Source organism: Carettochelys insculpta, chromosome 8 (assembly GCF_033958435.1).
Source record: "Carettochelys insculpta isolate YL-2023 chromosome 8, ASM3395843v1, whole genome shotgun sequence".
In the NCBI taxonomy this organism is placed as follows: Eukaryota; Metazoa; Chordata; order Testudines; family Carettochelyidae; genus Carettochelys; species Carettochelys insculpta.
In genome coordinates this window covers 14802618-14827438 of record NC_134144.1, presented here as the reverse complement: position 1 = coordinate 14827438, position 24821 = coordinate 14802618, and the positions used below count along the sequence as shown (strand labels likewise).

Sequence of the window (24821 nt, the reverse complement as noted above, 5' to 3'; positions counted from 1 at the left end):
CCCTTCTGCCCAAAACTATCCTCAGGCAACGGCCGATCAGCTACTAGCAGAGCTAGGCAAGGACAGCCTCCAAATCTTCACACTAAAAAGCTGATTATTCCCATTAACAGTGAAAGAGCTTTAAAAAGAAATGGGATGAGGTTGTTCTTTGGGACGAGAAACTCTTGAGTGGCCTCTTCAGCACTGAAGATGTTTTTCCCCCCCATTTCATTCAAAAAGCCTCAGCTTCGTAGATATGCCCAGTTTCTGTGGCTGTTCAGAAAAACAAGCACTGGCCACTTGCCCAAAAATTTTACTAGCTTTGGCTACTGTGTCAAAACATTGGCAAAAAATAATGCCTTTGTAAAACGAAAAAAAGAAACAGAATACATTTGTTCAGTTTATAGGCATTTCAGTCCATCAGAGGTCTCTGGAGCAAAGAAAACAACAGTTTGCTAGTCTACTAATTGAGTCAGCCAGATCCTGAAATACGGAGCTAGTCTTTTGTTTGCAGTGCCAGCAGCTTTGCTGGTTGGAACTCTACTTTCTCCACCATACCTCTGCTGCTGGGAAAGTGATATTCAAAGACGGAGAGGGTCTGTTGCACTTACTCTGCATAGGCTGAGCATAGAGATCTCAGTGGCAAACTACCTGCTGGTCATCTACACTCTCCCTCTCCAGTGAAGACCTAACTATTAGGGACCCCTGCAGCAAACCTGAAGTTGTTGGGAAACTTTGCAGACTTTGCATTCATTTATCCCAAAGGGTCTTTTAAAAGAATCCCCTCTCACAATCGTTATCTTTTGTGCCAGTATGTTTCCAAATGCATTATCAGCTGGATATACCAAGTTCTGGCAAAACATTTCAACAGAGGTTAAATAGTAAGTTTACAGGAACTTCAGACTGGGTGAATCTCCACGAATTTGCAAGGAAGGCTAAGCAGGGAGGTGTAAGGAGCTCTCTTCCCTGAAGAGTGCCAGAGTTTAAGTGCACTCCTTACACACAGAGTGGACGGTCATAGCATCACCAGTGGGCCTACCCATGTCAAAAAGAGAGTAGCTCAGCATGGCCCAGTCTCGCCTTCCGCAACAGCTGGCAACGTCAGGCCAGCTCTGAAGAGAGTTCACCCACCTGTATTCGGCCTTGTCAGCTATTCCAGATTATAGTACGATGTTAATTTGAATTTGGCACTGATATTCTGGCACACCTCCTTGTAGATATTCTTATTCCAGAATATAAGCAACTTTGTCTGGGGTTTCTGTACTGCCCATCACCATCATTTCTAAGTCTTTGGTCTCCCAGGGAAGTCCCCTTGAGATACGTGCAATCAAGTTGCCCTGACAGGAACAGGGAAAGTCAGGCTGCTGCCCCTGACAGGAGCAGGTTCCCAGTCCCTGGAGTGGTGGGGAACTGGGAAGCGGGCAGCAGCCTGGCTCCCAGCTCCCCTCTGCTTGCAGAGCCACGAAACTGAGCAGGCAGCAGCCCTGGTTAGTTTCCTGGCTCCAAGGAGCTGAGGGGAGCCAGAAGCCAAACCACCCCTAGTTCCCAGCTTCCCTTCACTGGCTGGAGTCAGGAAACTGACCAATGCTGCTGCCCTGCTCAGCTTCCCAGCTCTGTAAGCGGAGGGGAGCTGGGAGCCAGGCTGCTGCTTGGTTCCCAACTGCCTGCGGCTTATGGGACCCAGGAAACTGACCAGCAGCAAGCTGCCCCTTAGTTCCTGGCTCCCAGCCGCTCTGGCAGCCAGGAAACTTACCTCCTGTGCTGGTCAGTTTGGCTACGTCTACACGTGCCCCAAACTTCGAAATGGCCACGCAAATGGCCCTTTCGAAGTTTACTAATGAAGCGCTGAAATGCATATTCAGCGCTTCATTAGCATGCGGGCGCCCGGCACTTCGAAATTGACGTGCCTGGCCGCCGCGTGTCTCGTCCAGACGGGGCTCCTTTTCGAAAGGGCCCCGCCTACTTCGAAGTCCCCTTACTCCCATCATGGAATTCATGGGAATAAGGGGACTTCGAAGTAGGTGGGGTCCTTTCGAAAAGGAGCCCCGTCTGGACGAGACGCGCAGAGGCCAGGCGCATCAATTTCGAAGTGCCGCGGGCGCCCACATACTAATGAAGCGCTGAATATGCATTTCAGTGGTTCATTAGTAAACTTCGAAAGGGCCATTTGCGTGGCCATTTCGAAGTTTGGTGCACGTGTAGACACAGCCTTTCCCAGCTCCTGTAAGCCCAGGGGAGCCAGGAACCAGGCAGCAACCAGGTTCCTGTCCCTCCTTGACTTGCATGAAAATTCGAGTTATGCGGCAGTTTCAGAAATGCAATCCCTGTGTAACTCAAGGGTTTACTGTAATTCTGCATATGCCTCTCATTCACCTTTCACTCTTTACATGGCTATTACTTCAAACACACACACGTACATACCCTGCAACTATACAGATGAGCAGCATCTGCCCCACATTTAATAACTACATTCACGTCAGAAGCTTAACCCGGTGCCCATTTGAAGCCAGGTCTCTAAGGAGTAAACAAATTGTGGATTTGCACCAATTTATCCATCCTTCTTTGTTTATTTGCCAAAGGGGTCTCATGGTGTAAACATACACTAAAGTTGCTAATACTGACGTCTTTCAAAACAAGCAAGGAAAAGAATGCAAGAGCTATGACAACTGCCTATTTTTATTTCAAACTTTCTACCTACAATTTGCTTTCACATAAATATGCGTATTCAGACAGGTTCCCTATGTTAAAATATGGCTATTAAGGATGTCTGCATAGCTTGGGGCTGGTGATGAGACACTAGGTCCTTTTGCCCTTTGGGGACTGATTTGAGTTATTGTGCGCCAGCGACACAGCTTATAAAATGTTAAGTATTATAGGCCAGACTGGAACATGTGACATTCAACTGAAGTTCTCAAGGGCACTCTCTGAACAACAGGTAGTAAAGACACAGCATCCACACATTCCTAACTGCCAGGCGCCAGGGCCAGCTATGCAAGAGGAAGGCAGAGCTCTGAAAGGGAACTCAGACCAGGGACTCCTGGGAGCTGCAGAGAAGGGTAATCATTCCTCCGTCAGCTAACCTGCAGCCCTGCCTCTACCAGACCAGGCAGAATAGCAAGAAAAGGAAGAGTAAATACCTCCTTTACCTCGTGGGGACAGGCACACTAATCAGAATGAGCTCTCTTCAGATACACGGAGGGGTCCCATTGCTGTAGCACCTGAGCAACTAGCAAACCCTACTTCACACCCACCTGGTAAGGTAGGACTGTCCTATTATCACCATTTTAGAAATGGAAAATTGGGGCCCAGAGAGACTAAGCAACCCAAAGACCATACCTGTACCACAGCCAGGAACCAAACTCTGGTCTCCAGAGTCACGGCGCAGCGCCAACACCATCCCTCCACAGCCCAGATGTTCAAGTTACTTCTCCCATGTGCTCCCTGTGGCCTGCGGGTATTTTGCTAAAGTGGGAGAAGCTAGCTCAGCACAGAAGTACAGGAGTCCATTATGCTTCTGCCTCTCTGTGCACACCTGTAACTTCCAGCCATGCTAAGTGCGGACGCGCCCCTTGTTCTGGAAGTTAGTCATGTTCTATACCCACAGTCCTTTGTTCAAATCAGCCTCTCCGGGTATGTGCACACTGCAAAGAGAGCCCTGTGGCAGCTAGACTTGTGCTATGGAGCTAAATATGGCAGGGCAGATGTTCCCACTAGGGCTAGAATCTGAGCTCCGAGAGACGCCCTTCCCTCACCAAGTCTCAGAGCCTCCACTCCTGCCCGAGCAGGAACATCCGCACACTGTTTATAGAGCACATCTGAATCCGTTTTCCGAGGCCATGAGATTTGCTGCTGCTGGAGGGTATTTTTTGTAGCACAGGGACACCCTCGGTTTAGTGCGGGCACCAAACAATAAGACCTCATCACAGTCCACACCTGTAGTCATGAACTACAATAGCGCCAGCATTCCCAGAGGAGACACAAGCTGTGTGCGCCCTCAGGTGTGAGGGGAGGGGAGAGCACGCTCCCCAATGTGCACGCAGCACTCCCATCATAGCCAAGGGGCTCAGAGCTAAGAGGGGCTTAGAAAGACACAGTTTTGTGCCCACTCAAGTATCTGGAAGTTTATGCAGGACATTCCCACTTGCTGGAATTCCAGAGTAGAACTAAAAACAGAAATAATTAATATTTTCTCTCTGTGGGCCTCAGAACATCATCCTAGTTCTAGTGCATACTCTATAATAAGCCCCAACATGACAGACTAAGGTGTGTTCAAACTCCTGTTGTGATTCAATAAAGATAACAGAAAAGGATGTAGTGCTATTATTAGCCTAAGGACTTAAGCAGAACCCAGAGCAAGTCATACTTTGAGGGTATGTAATGCACTTTCCTTCCGAACAAACTTGCTAAATATACTAATTTCAGACCCTTCCATTCAATTAAAAATTATTTCCTCCCCCCCACCCATGAGCAACATAGAGCGGACAAACAGCTGCAGCTACGTGCTCACTGCAGATTTCATATCCCCAGTATGGATACCCAACTGCTTATTCTGCACATCGTCACATGTAGACCTCTCATTGCCCTCCGGGGCATGCTGTGTGCTCGGACAAATGCAAAAAAAATCAGTGGCAGGGGCCGCAGACGCATGTTCTGCCGGGTGCACAGATTTCAGCACAGCCATAAGCAAAAACAAATATTGCTGTCTTAAACAAAACAAGCTGCAAACTTTAAAGTTTTAAGAGAAGCTTCAGAAGTCACTTGAGTCACGTGATGGTACCTCTGACTTCCTTTTCTGACCCCCTGCACACACAAATACGTGTCAGGCATTTGTTCCACTGGCTTTAGCCTAGCTTGGATCAAAGCTTCCTCTGCTTCATTTAACAGATTTGCTCAGATGGAAGGTCTCAGGGGAGAAATAATGTTAGTAAGAGGGGGCTTTTCAGCATCTAAGTATGTAGGTCATTGGACTTTAAAATAAATTAGAGAATAGTTTATCTATTAAACAAGCTTCATGGTACATATTTTATGAAGCTATCCTTAATTGTAAGTTAATGGACAGACCACCGCCACCCTGGAGAAAGATTACAGACTGGCCTTTGTGATTAATAAAGTTATTAGCTGGTTGGTACAAGAAGTTTAATGCACATAGAAAAACTGCTACAAACCTTCAGTTTTTAAATGCAAAGATTGCACGCAAAATGTAACCTCTCTAAACACTTCACTACCCAACAGGTCAGCAGGTTGGGTCTACAAAGCATTAACACACAAGCCTTGGGAAGTGCAGCCGTGTGTGGGATGGCAGGAGATGAGGACCTGACCTCTCTCATTTGCTTAGTGTGAAGTTTATTGAGCCTTTGAGAATGCCCACAAATGTGATTTGTGCACTAACAGTGAGTTTAGTCATATCTGAACCCTTCTCTCTCCTTTTCCCTTGACACTGGTCTCTGGCCAATGGGAAAATAAAATGACAGAGACAAAAGTGTTTGATTTAGAATTAAAACAAAGGATAGAGACACCAAAATGTGGTCAGTGACAGTCACAGAATCAGCAAAGGCAGTAATACCACTGACCTCTTGGTCAAGTTCAAAATATGTCACTCTGTCAATATCATCTACCTTAATTATACTGAGCTTTATATACAACAAGTTATGATCCCAGAAGGATGAAAAGCTTTTCCAAATTAAAAGCAGTATTTTGAATGGGAAATACTCATACATTCCTATTTAGTTTTCATTTGATATCCTCAAGGCTAACCCCAGAACTCAAAATCATGTTGACTGAGAGTGCATGTTTTTCTGGGTGTAGCCATTTGCTGAATTTAATGGCAGAAGGGAAGTAATAAAAATGTGCTCCATACTTTAATTAGTTCCCATTTCCAAAATGGCAGTGCCAAAGAAAATCATTACTCCAGGAGAATAGACAAAAGCACTGTGCAGTGTGGCACAGACCTCCAGGGAAAAGAAGGGTGAACACAAATACACGTGCTTGTCCATGGTTTGTCCTCTGCAAAGCTGACCTAGAGCTCACCATTGACTGTTTGAATGAATAGTCTCAGAGGAGTAGCCATGATAGCCTGTCGCTTTCCAAACAAACAAAGTCTTGTGGCACCTTAAAAAGATTAACAAATGTATTTATTAGGTAATGAGCTTTCATGGGTTAGACCCACTTCTTCAGATTCAATTCAGATTCAGAATCTGAAGAAATAGGTCTTACCCACGAAATCTCATTGCCTAACAAATAAATTTGTTAGTATTTTAAGGTGCTACAGGACTGCTTGTTTTTGTATGGATAAAGTTTGTACAATATATTTAACCATGAAACCCTGTCATCATTACACTCCTTCAGTTGTAATATGTACTAGTGCAGGTTGGACACCTGTGTTTTACATGGGAATGGCAAATGATGTGGAATAAATGTATATGGGAGGTCCTTCATGGACTGCCATGTATTCAGCCTAATTCTTCAGGTGCTACCAGAAAACCAACAAGGTCTTCTGCACTCACATGGTACTAACCTTTCATTATTTGACCTTTAATGAAGGAGAGTATTAATGAGATGCTATCAAACACCATGTACTGTGCATGGCAGATGTGTCTCTGGTGGCAATTCACTTCCACCCAGCTGTGAGAGACCCACCAGACCCACCCACTCACTTCTGTTGCTCTGTGCCCCATCCCCCCACCAGAAAAAATGCCAACCCACTACTGGCATCGACAGTAGATGCTGCAGCAAGGAAATGAGGTCTGACACCAGCCAAAAGAGTCTGGCTCCACAACAAGAAGGCTGATGGCAGAAGAGAGCAGGGGGCCTAAAGTCACTCTTTCTGCCAGTCAGCTTTCAGAAAGGTTTCACCAGGGAAGAAGAGTACAGGGTAGAGACAAGGGAGACAGATTTGGGGGATGATAGGACAAGCTAGGAAATCTCTAGGAGTGACAAAAACTAGGTTCCTGGCAAGGCAGGAACCGAGAGAAAGATCAAAATACAGGAGTGCTATGAGAAACTTTGCCTGGCTGTGGAAGAGTGCTCTGTGGGGAGGTCTGGGCTGCTCCTCCTCTTCACTGCTGTGGGACTGGCTCTGGCATCATTTCCCCTGCAGGCCTCCCCACTTCCAGCAGTCCCCGTCAGCAACAGGTAGGGCCTCTGTATGGGGCTGAGCCAGGCTGAAGAGCAGGACCTGAACATGGTATGGGCTCAGAAGAATCAGGCCCAGAGAATTATTTTATCTTAAAGGAGTATCCTACCTGGGTGAGTTGGCATTCTGTATCTGCAAGTGAAATTCATACATCTTTATGCAGAATATATTGCTGCAACCTGCAATTACTTTAAGTGCACCCAAGACTGCCCATCTAACTCAAAAACTTCGAAAGATTTATAACCTTGATGACAGTAACATCAGTAAAAGGTAAGCTGACATTTCTTCAGTATGCTTCTTCTGATCTGCAACAACCATGTAAACTTAGAAGTTATGAACCTTCCCGCCTTACACACACTCTTCTTATTGAATAGAATAAAAATTGATACCTGGGTGCGGTTGAATGCCACTCTTGCAAAGACAGCTTGGGACACACTGGCTCTCTTCAGCTCATCCCTGACTTGCTGGTAAATATCTGGGGAGACTTCCACTGACGAATTTGTTGGCTCTGGTTTCACAGCTCTAGGGATGGGCGGATGATTCAAGAACTGCTGGTTGATAGCTTGCGGGTGTTGGTGAGCCAAGAGACGACTTACAGCGATCTGTTGGTTTATCAGATGGGCCATGGCTATCTGCTGCCTTACCAGCTGTGGACTGAGCTGAGGAGACAGGAGACCAGGACTCATGATTGGCTGCAACGTTGGCACTTGGTTTCGGATTGGAGTACTGTGGTGAATTTGGCCATGAGGAGACTGTTCGTTAGTTTTTCCCAAGGTTGCCAGTTGGTTAATATTTGGTAAGTGGATAGGACGCTGACCCAGAACACAATAGTCTGATAGATTTTCTCTTTCCACTCTTTCCACTGTTAAAAGATAAAAGGAGTTCACCATCATTTTCATTTGCATTTACAGCAGGACTGTTAATACCACAGTTATATAACAGACTATATTTTCAGTACACATAAAAATCAGTTAACGCCACAGCTAATGTACCAGACAGTGAAATTATCATCTCCCACCTGTAGAAGCTTTAGTGCTGTTCTAGGAAAGACACACATGCAAAAAGACATCACCAAAAAGAAAGGCAAATGTCCATTTTTTCATTGCTTCTAAGTTTCACCTACTGTTTACATGAGCCTCCCTATAGAACGGCCAACAGCTACCCTTTTTATTTTATTTTATTTTTAACTTGCAGTTATTAAAAACTGGAGTACAGAGTCTCCCATCACATACAGTCTACCTGCAAAGAAAAGTCTGGTACCCCGTACAAATAAAATGACCCAGGATTTCATGAATTCACCTAGACATACCCTGCCACAGTACAACTAGATATACTGAAAGCTTAGCTGTAAGTCAGTCTGTACACATACATCTATCTACATATAGTTATTAAAACTGACCTGAGCCATAGTATTGCATACCTAGAATTTATTGATGCATGATAGGAATGTTTTCCGCAAATAGTGAGCCAAGATTTATCTCATGGATGTCACAATAATCTTATAACTTGTGTTATCATTAACATTTGCACAATGCTTTGAAGGTTTTTTTGTTTATCTTATATAAAATTTTGAAGCTTTAGATAGCTAATATTCAGGCTGACAGCTTATTGGGTATCTTGCCTGTTCCTCTCACAATGAAACATAGGATGCCACTGATTACAAAGGGAATTGACAATCTTTTCATCCCTAGAGCTAATCCCTCATGAGCAGGGATCAGATAGCATGGAAAAGTTCTGGGCATAAACACAAGATTTCAGATTCCAGAGATCTCAGTCTAGCACCTCACAGGAGCACTAAATAGCACAACTGCTGGAACAGTGCCATTTATTTTTGTGGAAATTTCTTGAATTTTTATTTCATTCTTTCTATCAAAAACCAAAACCTGAAAACCTTTCAAACTTAAAAAACCTCAGCTTCTGAAAAACAATTTTTTAATCAAAAACTAAATAAGTTTACTGAATAATTTGGAGTTTGCAGTGTTTTTAAAAAATTCCATTGCCACCAAATTGAGTATCTTATGTGAACTTTTTTTCATTTTGGCTGAAAAAAAATCAATGTACATCAACAGAAAAATTTTTCATCAACTCACTCAAGACAAAAATATTTGAAAATAAAAATATTTTTTCTGATACAGTGATTGCAGCCTATTGCACACAAATTATTCAGTTTTTTTCAACAATCTAATTTAAGGACGAGGCGCTACCTATTCTTATTCAAATCCCAGTAAATGAAAGAGGGCCCACCACGAGGACAATTCATGTTTGTTAGAATTTGCAGGACCAGGTCCCTCTGGCTACGTCTACACGTGAAGCCTACATCGAAATAGCTTATTTCGATGTAGCAACATCGAAATACATCTACACGTCCTCCAGGGCTGGCAATGTCGATGTTCAACTTCGACGTTGCGCGGCACCACATCAAAATAGGCGCTGCGAGGGAACGTCTACAAGCCAAAGTAGCACACATCGAAATAAGGGTGCCAGGCACAGCTGCAGACAGGGTCACAGGGCGGACTCAACAGCAAGCCGCTCCCTTAAAGGGCCCCTCCCAGACACAGTTGCACTATACAACACAAGATACACAGAGCTGACAACTGGTTGCAGACCCTGTGCCTGCAGCATGGATCCCCAGCTGCCGCAGCAGCAGCCAGAAGCCCTAGGCTAAGGGCTGCTGCCCACGGTGACCATAGAGCCCCGCAGGGGCTGGAGAGAGAGCATCTCTCAACCCCCCAGCTGATGGCCGCCATGGAGGACCCGGCAATTTCGACGTTGCGGGATGTGGATCGTCTACACGGTCCCTACTTCGACGTTGAACGTCGAAGTAGGGCGCTATTCCGATCCCCTCATGAGGTTAGCAACTTCGACGTCTCGCCGCCTAACGTCGAAGTTAACTTCGAAATAGCGCCCGACGCGTGTAGCCGCGACGGGCGCTATTTCGAAGTTAGTGCCGCTACTTCGAAGTAGCGTGCACATGTAGACACAGCCTCTGTGTGGTTCTCTGATTGCATATTTGTCTTAACACAAACTTGCACAATGGAACACACGCAATGTCAATACAGACATGCACATACTATTTACAATAGCTTTTTTAGACATTACTGAACCTGTGCAATAGCCCTTTTCCAGCATGAATTCATCTTCTCCAGATACATTTTAAAAATTTATAAATAAGCCTCAGATTGCCTCTAAACCAAACACCCTAAGTATTTTTGCTGAAGAGGGGAAAAGGAAGGCCAAGCTCAGTCCCAATTTACACCACCATAAATTCAGAGTAATTCTATTAGTATCAGTGGAATTTACCTCAGTTTCAAGAGGGCTGAATTAAACTGGAAGCAGTTTTGTAGTTAAGAAAGTGCAAGAGAACCAGGCACTGAATGTGGTGAATATCTAAGAACACTAAACTATTAAAGATAAATGTAACCAAATATTTTTGAAAATTTAGTAACAAATAAAATCAATTTTCCTGGGCTAAACCCTACTTGCCAAGTTTCCACCCAGACCTAGCTAAAGTGCCAAGCTATAAACTCCCTTTAAAAGTAAAGTTTAAGATGAAAATGCTGCCAGGCTGTTAACCTTTGCAGTACTAGATGGTATTACAAGAATACAAATATATCATCTGACTCGTTTCCCTGGATGTATTTTCCCCTTATTATCAGTTTCCTTTTTTCCATAATTTTATATGAACAGTAATACACGTCCTCCAGAAACAAACCAGATCCTAGTTATTTTTGCTGCCTCAATAAAAAAATAGTCACTGTTAACAACCACGTAGGATGGAAAAAACTTGTGTGACCCAACTCTGCACAGTATTCTCAGACTCATTTTCTAGCAATACTACCCCACAGTCTGCTGTGTTGCCCTCACAGAGGCGTAGGGTCAGGACAGACCATCAGATTATCAATCTGAATTCCCCTGTACCACTAGCCACCAGCACCATCCAGGACCTGTCCACTAGATCCCGCAATCAAAATTAGATCATAGTATTACCACACACAGGAAGTCCTGTGCCTGAAGAAGTGGGTCTTACCCATGAAAGTTCATGACCTAATACATTTGTTAGTCTCTGAGGTGCCACAGGACAGTTTGTTGTTTGTGCAGCTCCAGGCTAACAGGGCTACCCCTCTGAGGCTGATACATGGGAGGCTAAAGTATTATGTGCTACAGACAGAGAGTAGGAGACACCAAGACACACCAGTCCTGAGGCCCCTGTAATGGCAGGGAAATAATTAAGTGAGCTATATACACACCGAGATAGTCTTGCTGCAGATATAGATGAAAAAGGTCATTACTAACGTGACCAGGAGGAAATCCCTTGTCAACACCACAGAGCATGAAGCATTAAACACAGACCACGTGAATAACACCAGAGAGCCACACACTTTCCTCCCTGCCCAATACCACATCTCAAGCTGTGGCAAGTAGGGGCTGGGAGGAAGACGGATCAGCTAGATCAGTGGCAGACACCCATGGCAATGCAGCCACAGCTGGGAGGGCCAAAGTGGGGGCCAGCAGCTGCCTGGGATCCTGGGCGCAGCAGTGAGAGATTCTTGCCTGGGAGCATTGCCCACGGTTGGGAAGCTGGCAGACCAAGCTGGGGAGTGGCACCTCATGGTGGCTCATCACCATGGCCAGGCAGGAAGCTGTGGCCCAGAGAAACTGTGGCTGGGGAGGGTGGCTGGGACCAAAAGCCAGTAGCCAGGAAGCCATGGCCAAATCTCAGAAATAGCAGGTGCCAGCTGAGCCACAGCTAAGGAGGCTGCAACACATGGGGGGAGGAGGCTACAGGGGACAGCAGGGAGGAGAGCCCAGGAGCAGGGGCTGGAGGTCAGTGGGGGGGCATTGACCTCCCCAGTCAGGCAAAATCCCTGGTCTGGGACTGCTCAGGTCCTGAGGATGCCGGACCAGGGAGGCTGAACCTCTACCAGCTATGATGCTTGTTACCCTAAAGAGTCCTTCTAAATACAAATGCAACACCTCCTACCCCACGCCATTCCTAAATCACATATAGAAGTCAGTGAGTCAACAATAAGGATTGTTATTGCTTCTGACACTGGACTCTGGTAGAGGCATTCTTTACAATTTACAGTTGTGCTTCTATTTATGGATGACACTGGAACTGACTACCAGCTCTAGAAGCCAAATTCCTCAACTTGTTCATAGAATGGGTACAGAGCAGAGGGCAACAAATAAAGTTTAACATTCTACTCCACTAACACACCACATCTCTGGCTCCGGAAATGACAGGCCATCTTCCAAGGTCCATTCGGTCCTTGGCCTTTCCATTCCAAGGGGTTACAAACTCTCTGAGATCTCCTAGAAACAGCGCATGTAATGGAGGATGAGGTTGTTAAAAATAGGACAAATTGCTTTATTTCAATAGTGACCTTAACTCACTATCAAAGGATTAGCAGGTGTCATGTTGCTGTTTTTCCAATGGAACATTTTTCATTTTATTTTTCATTCAAAACCTAATTTAATTTAATGATCATAAAAGATTCTGGCCCTGGTCACACCCAAACAGACTACACTAGGCCGATTTTTGCACATTGCTCTGTTTAGGTACTGCACCAAGCCCTGCAATATTTTAGTGCCATGAAGGTCAGTCAGGTCGTTATTACACACTGTCAAATTTATGCTGAGTTAGACAATACCAGATACTGAATCAGGATCTGAACCCATGACTCTAACATTGGGAAGACAACACATTAAGACACAGAACCACCTCCTGCCCAGAAGGCCTATGCTGCCGTGGCACATCCAGAGGCCAGCCGGCTGTTTTCGCTTCTTAATTACAAGCCACCTCTCTGGAAATAATGGCATCGTTCCAGAGGATAGGAGGTGCCTTTAAAGTGGTAATGTTGTATCTTCTCATCTATAATTACCATAATTACTTATTTCTTTTAATCACAACCAACTTAGCCACTTCAGTGCAGGGGACTAACTTGAAGAGCCTTATTTTCATCCAACATCTAATCTTCAGCATCTACCAAAGCCCTTCATTTACCATCTGCTCTCTGGCCAGGCCATTTGTTCATGCAGGACTGGTATAGACAGGCTCAGAGCAAATGCAGATTGCCCAAAGGAGCCAGACTTGATAAGAAGTTTTAACTTTTAATATCTCTCTCTGCCTCCACTCCCATAACATGAGAATGACCTAACAACAGCTATATAGGAAATACGTAATAAGTGGGAGCACAGGGAGAGGCAGTTAAGTAATTCCCTGTCCTAGCTGAATGGAAACACCAAGAGCGAGCACCTTTGTCTGTTCATGATTGTGGTGTTTCATTCCCTCATCCAGGCACCCCCATTACATTACTTGGGTGTCTGAAGTAACACGGGGGTTTTGTGCAACCTATACCCCAGGTGAATTGGGCACAAAGTGAATTAATGTTCTTGACCAACCCACCATGGATAAAAAAAAGGCTGAGCAGACCAGCAGCTGTGTCAAGCAACTGCTCCTCATTGGCAGGTCTCTCTTTGCTAGTTTGAAAAATTAAAAAGTTTTGAAATAAAGAAGTTAAATGACTGAAGTTCCCGCATGCATCTTTCTCTTCAAAAATTCAAATTTCAAAACAGTTCAGCCAATTCTCCATCTTGCTTAACAGCCACAAGGGCTCCTGCAGTGATGGGCAATCTTGGCTAGTGAGCATGAGAGGACCTCCTTCATCTCAGTGGGCCGTAACATTGTTGTAAACAAGATGATCTCCCAGGATAAGGCTGTCTTGCATACTGCAGTTGCTTACCTAGAATTTGCAGGGTATGTCACATGAGCCATAGCAGGGCTTTGATTGGATGCAGAGAGGGCACACGGGTCTCAGTCAATGTTGTGTGGAATCAGCGCACACCTCACTTCACGTGCACATCACTTTAGTAATACTGGTGGGGGAAAAAACCCGACACACAGAGAAAGCAATAGACTCCGGCAATCCTGCATGTGGGCAACGGTAAACAAGATGTTTCACAGGCCACACACAGAACTCCAGTGGGTGGCGTACAGTCCCAGGGCCTCAGACTGCCCGTAACTGGCCTGTATGCTTCTGGAACCCAAACCTTGGGCAGGCTGTGTCTTACTACACCCTCATTACAAACCAAAAGATGTCTTACCATGAGGGACAGGAGAAAAAAATATGCATTTGAAAAGGCATGCACAATTTCAGATATTAACAATGTTGGCTACAATTTGCCTGTTCCGTCAATTCTATGCTTTCGTTTAAAAAAAAAAAAAAAAAAAGTTCAGATTTTCACAGGAGGAAGAAAACCACCAGCTGAACTGTAAGGCCATGCTTTGGCTTAGCTCCAGAATAGTAACTAAACTGCAACCAAAAAAAAAAAAAAAAAGGACACACCCAAGAAACTGAAAATTATTCAGGAAGTTATCTTGATATCTGAAATGCATAATGAATGTAACTAGCCAGCTGAAATAGAATGAACACATTAGCAAATTGGACAATTTTTTAAAAGCAAAAATTTTGGATGGAAAAGAACTGCCACCTTTCTAAGAAGCTCCTACAAATACTTGCTCTAGCTGAAGAATTAAAAATATTTCCTAAAGAAAGTAATAGGAATTTTCAGTGCATTTTCTTGGCAGTTGCCGCCTTAAATGGGAAACTGGGTTCTGTCAGTCAGAGTAGAAAAGCTGGAAATTCATGCAGATGCTAATTCGCCTAACCTCTCTTTTCTTGCAACTGCTATAAAGATCCATGGTGAGAAAACAGATTCCCTGATAAACAAGTTTTCCAAAAACAAAGAGCCTGCAACAAAAAAATAAGAAGTATCTGAAAAAGCACAGAAGATCCAAAAAAGATCAGACGGTATGGATTATTCTCAGTTTAAGGAAGATATGCAATCCTTTTTACTGCAAAACTTAGCTCCTGAGCTACTGAAATCATAAATAATTTATATTGAAGTGATTAATTGATTCACAAAAAAACCCATCAGCCAACATCTCTGAACTTACACCAAGATGGTTTCTGATCTGAGGGATAAAGATAGTAAGAAGAGTCTATGTGGACAAACAAAAGAAGAAGTTTTTAGCTTGTTTTAAAGTTACATCGTATTTCTTGCTCCCCTCCTGATGCCCCAGCCAAAATTCCCAAGCAAAGAGAAAACATTCCCTATGCTAAAAAATCTCCTTTTAATGAAGGAGTGATTGTCTTTCCTAAAAGCTAATGTTGTAGAAGAAATCATATATATTTAAAACACAGATAGGGGAAAGATCAGCAGCAAAAAATTACCAAAATGACATTGGATGATGAATATTTCTGTGAATTTTATTCCTTGGAAACGTGTTTACGCGCACGTGCGCGCACACACACACACACACACACACACACACACACACAAAACAATGAGAACGGAATTATTTCAGCTTTATCTCATTGCAGATAAATTGCTTTGCCTTCTAATGTGTTTAAACATATTGCATTTATGTGTGGACTGAAAGAGAACATTTATGTTGGATTTTGATATAGAAACACAAGAGAACACTGACAGAAGAGATCATCACTTTTGGACCAAAGTGGACTGGGTTTTATTCATATTATATTCTGCTGAGACAAAAATTAAACTATTAATTATTCAGATCCTAAATTTCCAAAGGGCTGAGAATCCATAGCTTCCATGAATTTCAATAAAGGTTTGTGTTCAGCACCTCCTAAGAGTTGACCATCCATCTGATTACAGTTGATTTTCAGATGCTTTAAACATGCAATCCTCATTAAAAACTGTGGGCCTCTTTCTCTCGATTCTGCTAGGGGAATGTAAAGGGCCTTATGCAGCAATTTTACATTCACTTCAAGATCTCTTTCCAATATTAGAGTCGTGCAAAATGGCCTTAGGGTGAATAAGGAAGTATTCCCCTAACTTTAAGAAACCAGAAAATCTAAAATCAAAAGTTAAAGGATACATGTAGCAAAATTAACCCACCTCATCTTGTCTATATTGTGTATAGCTTTGATTGGTAATTAAACTACCAAATATCTCTAAATTATTACATATGCACTGTGCAGCAAGAGAGAAACTTACATAGAACCTTAACTCTTTCATTTCCCTACTTTAACAGTTAGAACTGTACAAATATAAGTTGTCTCCCCACAATTATATACACAATATACATCATATACATCAAATAGGCTACAAAAAATTCTCCTGATCTCTTCTGTGCTATACCCATATACCCAGTTCCATATACCCATGCACAAACACACCTACAGAGTGCCAGACCAATTGCCAGGAAAATCTTCAGTTCACATTAGTAAAGGTCCGAAACAACCTGGAGGGAGGGAGGGAGGGAGGGGACAGACAGCTCAAACTAGAACTTTATTCTGTCATGACCTTGACACAAGACAACATTAACATTCTGACCTGAGTTATCTGAAGACTGAAAAATTATAAGCATAAACAATTTAACTATTTTCAATAAGCTCAACAGAATGCACACCATGAATATTTACTTCAGATACCATACAATTCCACTGGTATACAGTTTTAACATCTGTTAAAAAATGACATCAAAGTATTAATTGTTCCCTTTCTTATAATTATTTAAACATTAACTATATACGCTGCAACCTGACGCTTTTCTTCTTCCCTTTTTTTTTTTTTTTGAGAGGATTTTTTCTTTTTTATTTTTGCATTGCTTCAGTCATATTTACTTTGATCTTCCAGGATGTATAATTATTTTACTGTTTATTTATCTCTCTGAGAAAGGAAAAATGTTTGACCTAGGAGAGCTATCTATATGTGGCAATTTGTAACAGAATCACATAGCTTATGTTTAGGAAATCATGGTTTTGATTAAGAAGCAACCATTTAGTTCCCACTGTTTTATTAAAACAGACATTAGCAGATAATAGGAAACACATTTAAATACTGTGGACTGAATTTAGTTTGCGACGTCAATAGTAACTTAGAAGTCCCTTTCTATTTTGCATTTACCACAGTTCATGGGATTATTTTAATCTGCCTGTTTGGTTTTTTTGTTTTGTTTTTATACATTCCATTCACCAAATTTGTGTGTGTGCTGGTCCCAACAATTTTAACTAAAGGGTGCTTTGCAATGATATCCAAAGGCAAAACTTGACCCTGAATGCTAACAGTTGCTGTTATCCAATTTTTTTAACTGAACTTTTTACTTTTTTTTAAAAGGGATGTGTGGGTTAATTTCAAACTCATTAATTTCTTATCCGAATTGAATTCTACTGTTCCAATCATTGACTGTGAAGTAGAAAAGAAATCATAGCAAAGAAACAGAGATAGGCATTTAAAAGCACGAAACTAAGTGCAGAAATCTCCCCTTTCCGCGGGTGTTAGAGACTATTGCAATGAAGTTGCCGAGCTGTTTATTTTCCATACCCAACTGTACCTGTCATGGATCTTTGTTTTCCCTCCCACTCGTTTGGTTGATGAATCAACACCACTTGAACTGTTTTACAGCAGCTTGTGTTTACTTCACACATACCTTAACCTTCTCTTTTCTCCTCCTACTAACACACACATACTCTTCCAAACAGCAACGACTAGCTGAATCTCTTTGAATAGCGCACATACACAGTTATCTGGCACACTCTTCAGGTTTGGATCCTTGACCTCTTGATTGAAATCAAGGTCTCATTCTGCTTTTACTGCACTTAACGATTTAACTGTGCACTTACTAACCAAAAAAAAGAAAGAGCTTGAAGAACTGAATGCTCTAAGAAAGGAAGAAAGTGGAAGATGAGTATGGTAGGAACACTTGGGAGTCTGAAGTGGCAACACTGAGAACCACTACAGTTAAGGGTTTTTCCAGTGCCTCTGGAACTGGCATTACACCCTCGCCAGATGAAATAGCAAGTCCACAGCTTTTTCTCCTGCAACAGTGAGTAAAAGCGATCTACTAAATGATCTTGAAGCTGTTTGATTCCTTTGATTTGTTTCAGCCAAGAGCACTTAAAAAAATCTTTTAAAGAGTCATTTAGAGAAAAGAAAACACTTCTGAGTCACATGATGGTGATTTAGAGCAGGAAGGAACTATTCAATTCACCTGTACAACGGTAAATATTAATGGCAGAGTCTAAGTCAAAATTTTAATTGATCCCAGTGTAATTGTACAAGATGAGAAAAAAGGCTATCTTAATTCTCTTGGGGTATGTCTACACAGCAGCCTTATTCCAAAATAGCTTATTTTGAAATAACTCTGCTACACACAAAAATGCATTTTGAAATAGCACTTTGCTATTTAGACGCTGTATTTTGAAACACAGAGACTATTCTGAAATACAGCCATTGGACACACTGGCTGCGTCTACACTAGCAAGATTTTTCAAAAGAAGGGGGCTCTTTTGAGAGAGCCCACGGAGCGCCGACACACAACAAGCATTCTTTCAAAAATAAATTGACAGAATGTGGAGCTCCTTTCAAAATCACTCTTCCTTTCCTGTTTCAGGAACAGTGCCCCCTTTTGAAAGAAAACGCGCGTAGATGCTCTGCAGGCCCTTCTTGAGAAAGAACAGACTTCATTTTCGATCCCTGGCCCATTCTTTCGAAAGAGCAGGGGCTGTGTGGATGCTCTCTTCCAAAATAGCAGCACACTCTTTTGATCTGCTTCTTTGTGTGTGGAGTATCAGAGGGGTAACCGTGTTAATCTGGATCTGTAGCAGCAACGAAGGGTCCTGTGGCACCTTATAGAATAACAGAAAAGTTTAGAGCATGAGCTTTCGTGAGTTAACTCACTTCTTCAGATGCTGCAGCATCTGAAGAAGTGAGTTAACTCACGAAAGCTCATGCTCTAAACTTTTCTGTTAGTCTATAAGGTGCCACAGGACCCTTCGTTGCTGCTTTGTGTGTGGACACACACTTTCAAAAGAAGCTCTTCCAGAAGAGATCTCTGTAGTGTAGATGTAGCCACCATGGCTTATATCAAAATAGGCTCTATTCCCTGTCTCAACAGCACCGATTGCAAAATAGCTATTTTGAAATAGGCGCTATTCCTCATAGAATGAGGGTTACCAATTTTGAAATAAGACGGTCATTATTTTGAATTTACTTCAAAATAGCAATTGCATCACGTAGCTGCTAGTTAGTTATTTCGAAATAAGAGCTGCTATTTTGAAATAACTGTGCTGTGTAGACATAACCGTATGTATTTAATTTACACACTTATATCTCAGCTATCTTCATCTCCTCCACAGATACTATTAACCCGAAACATTCCCTTGCTAGGGAAAACATATCTGCTGCACATAATAGCACTCTGATTTTAGGTGCATCTTCCCTCCTTCCTGCACACATCTATCCCACATCATGGGTGCCATGTCCAAATCCTACCCCACTCCCCCACCTGACTGGCAAGCAGATACATATTTTTGAATAAGGTAAAACTGGACTAGAAACAGTAAAGCTGTATGTATGCTAGCACAGCCTTCTGAAAGGAAAAACAAAGCCAGGGGCATTTTTGAAAGAATGCACGGAGTGTCCTCGCACCAAGCGCGCCCTTTTGAAAGAAAACCAAAAGAACGCGGCTCCCCGTCTGAAAGCGCTCCTCCGACCCTGGCTTAGGAAGAGCAGGCCCCTTTCAAAAGAACCCTTTGAAAAACAAACGTGTGCAGACGCGCCATGGGCCACTCTTTCAAAAGCGTAGTCTGCCATGGCACCGGCCAGCTGGCATGTGGAGATGCCCTGGTTGGCAGCAGTACAACTTTATGCTCCCTGCATCCAGCCATGTTTAAAGCCGCAAGGACCCAGAAACTCTGTGGCTGGAGGCTGAGAGCGTGCTGGCTGCAGGCAGACCATGAGCCAGGTACAGCACGTCCTCCCAGCCCTCACTGCAGGCCAGATGCCCCACATGGCCAGCAGCCGGTCCCCCCTAAAGGCCTCATTGGGCTTCCAGGCAGCCAGGCAGCCCCCAAACAATGGGCCCCCTCCTGGATGGAATCTGAGTTACAGGATCTCCTTGGACTGTGGCAGGAGGAGAAGGTCCTGAGGGAGATGGGCACCAAGCGCCACAATGTGGCTACCTTCTCCTGGCTCACCACCTGCCTCACCACCCCGCGACACCCTGCCTGCAACCCTGAGCAGGTGCAAAGCAAGGTGAAGGAGCTACAGCAGGGTATGCTTATGCCCAGCCCCTCCTACCAGGAGCTCCACAGCCTCCTGAGGCCAAGGGACATCTCACCACCCACCGCCATCCTAGACAACGTGGTGAACGAGCTGCACCCCAGGGAGAAGCCGGCACCAGGAGCCGAGGACTGCCCCATGGGACCAGAATCAGAGCCAGAGCAGGTCACAAAGGCCTCCAGTGTGGAGGGGGACCTCAACACAGACCTGCCATCCCAGTCCTCAAACCAGGAGATGGGCAGCCAGATGTTGCTGGACCTCAGCAAGGCATCCTCCAGGAAGGGGGTACACCCCAGATCACAGGGCAGGGGCACCACAGCCACCAGCGGGTCAACCCCATGCCTCACAGACACAGGGCCACACACGGCCCAGCCAGCCATGGCTCCCAACACACCACGAAAGCTGCTGGTGACACTCAGCACCTGCCCCGCGGACAGCACCGCAAGCCACAAGTGCTATGGGGGCACGGCTGGACCACACCTGGGGACTGCCCCACATGGGCAGGGACCTCTGCGGCATGCGCAACATCCCATGGCCACCTGCCGCTGGATGGGGGGGCTCATCCCAGTACTGGTAACATGGGACTGACCATCTCTACTTCCCCTTTTCTGCAGCTGTGTTGCAGGAGGTCCGGCAAAGCCCTGACCCCTCCATTGTCCCAGACAGCCAGGTGGAGGAGGGGGACTGGTCACCACCCTGGATAGCATCATGAGAGGCCCGGAGCAGGAGCCTATGGAGTCACCCCAGCAGCTCCTATTGGTGGGACCGCCTGATGCTGGGGGACTGGGATGATGCCAGATGGTATCAGAACTTCTGGATGACCAGGGCAACATTCCAGGAGCTCTGCTACTGGCTTGCCCCTGCTCTGAGGCACTAGGACACCTGACTGAGGCCACCCGCGCCCTGGAAAAGAGGGCAGAAATCACCATCTGGAAGCTGGCCACTCCAGATAGCTACTGGCCTGTGGGGCACTAATTTGGGGTGGGCAAGGCCACCATCAAGAGACCATAGAGATAAGTCATGCTCGGGCCAGGCACCTGCCACAGGGAGGCAGGAGGGGACTCCCAGGAATTGGGGGCCCAGGGAAAGGGACCTGGGGGAGCTGGAGCTGCTCCTGCAGGTCCGTCCAGCCATTGCATGGGGTCTGCTGTACCCTGTGGAAGCTTGGCAGCCCTCGGCGTATGCAGGGCACAGGTGCTTGGGAGTGGCCCTTTAACGGCGCAGCTGGCCGCCACCCCCGGAAGGGCTCATCAGCCATGTGACCCCCGTGTGCAGTGTTTCCTGCTCCCCTCTTTCGAAAAAATGCTTCTGGCTGCGTAGATGTTCTCTTTCGAAGACAGAACAGAAAAAGTGGTCCGCCGCTTGTGCGTGGACATGAGCTTTCAAAGGAGCAGATCAGAAGAGCAATCCGCTTTGTGCGTGTGGATGTGCTCTTTCAAAAGGTGCTCTTCTGGTGATCACCTTGTGAAAGCACGGTGTAGTGTAGACATAGCTTACGTGTTTCATAAGAGTTTTACTATATTGCATAATGGGGCTTAGGGCTCTGGGATGTGGTTGGAGCTGAGAGGCTGGGGGACAGGCAGGCTGCCTCAAGGGTGGACCTAAAGGAGGATTCCCCCCAGCCCTCTCCATGCAGGCAGCGATGAGTTCTGGGGGAGGTCCCTCCGTTGCCCCACCGGACAAACCCACCAATTTATAAGGCCCCAGGAGTCCCAGCTGCTGCCACAGTAGCTCTGGGGAAAAGTGTCTCTAGATTCAAAGACATTTTTACATGCCCCATGCCTGTTCTCGGGTGTCTGAGGCAGTGGAATAGCAAATACTGCTGCTTCAGCCATCCTAGAACCTGCACGAGGCATAGAAAAAGTGTCTCTGACTCAAGAGATGCTGTGGCTTTTCCACAGAGTGGGTTGGGTCGGTGTGGCCTTCACTACCTGCACACCTGTCACAGCCTTTGCAGCTGACATAAATCCCAGCGCTCTACTCTGGGGTGCAGATAGCTACATGTATCCCATTAAGGGCACCAAAACAATTCAGGAACCTGAGCCCCTTGAAGCTGGTGATGGCCTTGGGGTTCCTTTGGCAAGCTGGGCTGGAGTGGAGGGGAGTGAGGAATTCTCCAGTTACAATATGGGGCAGGAACCACCAGCCAGTTGCTGCCCAGGGCACTGAAGCACTCTGGGAAGGTGCATAGGAGGTGCAGGCAGAGCCAGGGAAAGAAGGCTGGCCCCAAACACTGGGGGAGTTGGGCCTCTGTGCTCTAAGTACCGGTGGGGTATGGACACAACAGATACATGTAACTTGCTTCCTACAGCCACACAACAGTTAATGGGAAACACACACATAAACCAAAGAGAAACCAGCTTCCTCAATGCCCTGATATCTTATGCATGATAAAAATATTGCCTAATATAAAAGATGCTTCCTTAGTACAGTACTACGGTGGGTTTTTATTTACTTTTAAATGAATTAATGAGCAGCCCTCCAGAGTACAGCCTCTATGCTCTACTTTTTAAGCCCATAAAACTGCAGATACATGTTTGGTGCTTTGAGTTTCATTAGTAAATGTGCATACAGTGCATTCACTTCTCGAGAAGTTAAGGGCCCCCATCCTGGGCACCTGACCCAAGACTTTTGCATTTGACACATGCCCTTTCTTGGTGGTGAAAAACAGAGCCTTGAGCTGCTGATGAAAGTCATGCCTGAAATAGCCAGTGCATTCTAATTCAGGGAAGGAATCTTCCCTTTAAGGCAAGGTGCCCCTTTGTCTGGCTCAGGTCCCACACCTCTCCCCCTGACTGGAGGATTTAGGCTGTGCCCACCTTAGTTACTCTGGTTGTTTGGTCAGTCTCTTTCCCTCCCCTAGTCACAGCCAGGTTTGTCATACTTGATGGGGGAGGAAAGCCCAGGTGCTCTTCCTTCCCACCGCTGACTTTACAAGCACTCTCTGGACCCACTATCTCCTTCTGAACTGCTCTCCAAACTGCTCCATCTCTTCTCTCACCAGTCTCTGCTTGGCTGGGCTGCTTATAAACCTCCCACAGTCAGATCAGCTGGCTCTCGCTAGTTGATTGCAGATTTCTCTCACCTGCTTTCCTGCACTAGCTGTTTTCCTAGCTCTGTCTGCCAGCCCAAGGTGCCTTTTCTCCCTTCCTAGCAGGGCCTACTGGCCTCCCTGTTACACCTTCTAGAGACTGACACCAAAGCAACCTGCCCTCTTTGAGCATACTAGAGCTCAGTGTCAAACCTGCTGTTATTGAGCAAGCTCTCAGAAAAATCTAGGCATGGGTCAGTTACACAAACAAACGTCTACTTAAACTAATGCCCTAGTCCCCAAAGTCTGGATTTAGGCCAGGCTATATTTAGGACCAGCTTTAGTTGCACTTATCAATGATCTCCTGCAATAAATAGGATGACGAGCAGACATCAATTCTCATCTTCTTTTGACCAGCCCACAATATTTGACACTGCTGACTATGAGTGAGATAGTTGAGGTCATGAGGATGTGCTAAAGTGTATCCAGTCTTTCCTGGAGACGCACATCCAAACTATATGGATTTGAAACTAGATCCCTCGTTTGTTGAGTCCCACAAAGATCAAGTTTCTCTCCACTCTTTTTCAGCTTCTACCTGCAGCCAGTTGGTGAAATGACAAGATGACAGAGACTGACGTGCCAGAAATATGTAAAAACATATAGCTTTACTTTTTTCTACAAGAAATGTGAAGCCAGTGTGTTGGCAGTCAAGTCAAATATCCTCTTTTCCAACAATGACCAGTGCCAGAGGCTTCAGAAGGACTGAAAGGAACATGATTCATCAAGTATTCCACCTCTGTTGTTCACTCCCATGCTCTAGCAGTTATAAGTTTAGAGACACAAGATGAGTCTCTGACCTTCTTGGCTAATAAGCCTGACCTTGGGTCACTTATGTTTTTGGCCTTCGCAACATCCCTTGAAACAACTTTCACTGGTTGACTTCAAATCATGGGAAGATTTACATATGTTTGTTTTTAAAACCTACCACCTATTAATTTAATTGGCTGATTCTAGTTTGTGTGTGTTGTGAAGGGGTAAAAATTACTCCCCTGTTCACCTTTTCCACACCACTCATGATTTTATATACCGCCAACGTATCCCCCTTTTCTAATATGAACAGTCTTCTAAACCTGTCCTCATGTGGAAGTTGCTCCATATCCCATTTGTGTAATCCTCTGTGACTTTTCCAATTCTCATTTATCTTTTTGAGATTATGTGACCACAACTGCATGAAGTATTCAATGTGTGGGCATACAATGGATTTATTTAGTGATGTATTGTGATATTTTCCATCTTTTTACCTCTCTTCCCTAAGGGTTCCTAATATTGTTAGGTCTTTGGACTGCTGCTGCAAGTTGAGCTGATATTTTAAGAGACCAACCCATGACAACTGAAGCTGGTTTTACCAGCCTGTATTTGCCAGAATTATTGCTTATTCAAATATTTGGTGCTACACACCACCAAGATGGCCCAGTGATTGAATGAGATCAGCCTGGTGGATGAAGAGCAGTTGATTGGCGCTGAACCCAAGTAAAACAGAGAGACATGCTCATGGGCATAGGACAGCATTTTGAAGAATTTGCACTA

The 24821-nt window shown here is 44.8% G+C and overlaps 1 protein-coding gene across 1 annotated transcript in view; it reads right to left on the bottom strand.

Annotated features, from left to right (window-relative positions):
- The window catches only part of SATB2 (SATB homeobox 2), a 166628-nt gene that overhangs the window by 64192 nt on the left and 77615 nt on the right, over nucleotides 1–24821 (bottom strand). Inside the window, exon 6 of the mRNA XM_075001283.1 lies at nucleotides 7501–7973. Within this exon, the coding sequence (XP_074857384.1) occupies nucleotides 7501–7973 (473 nt within the window). The remainder of the gene's footprint in view (nucleotides 1–7500; nucleotides 7974–24821) is intronic.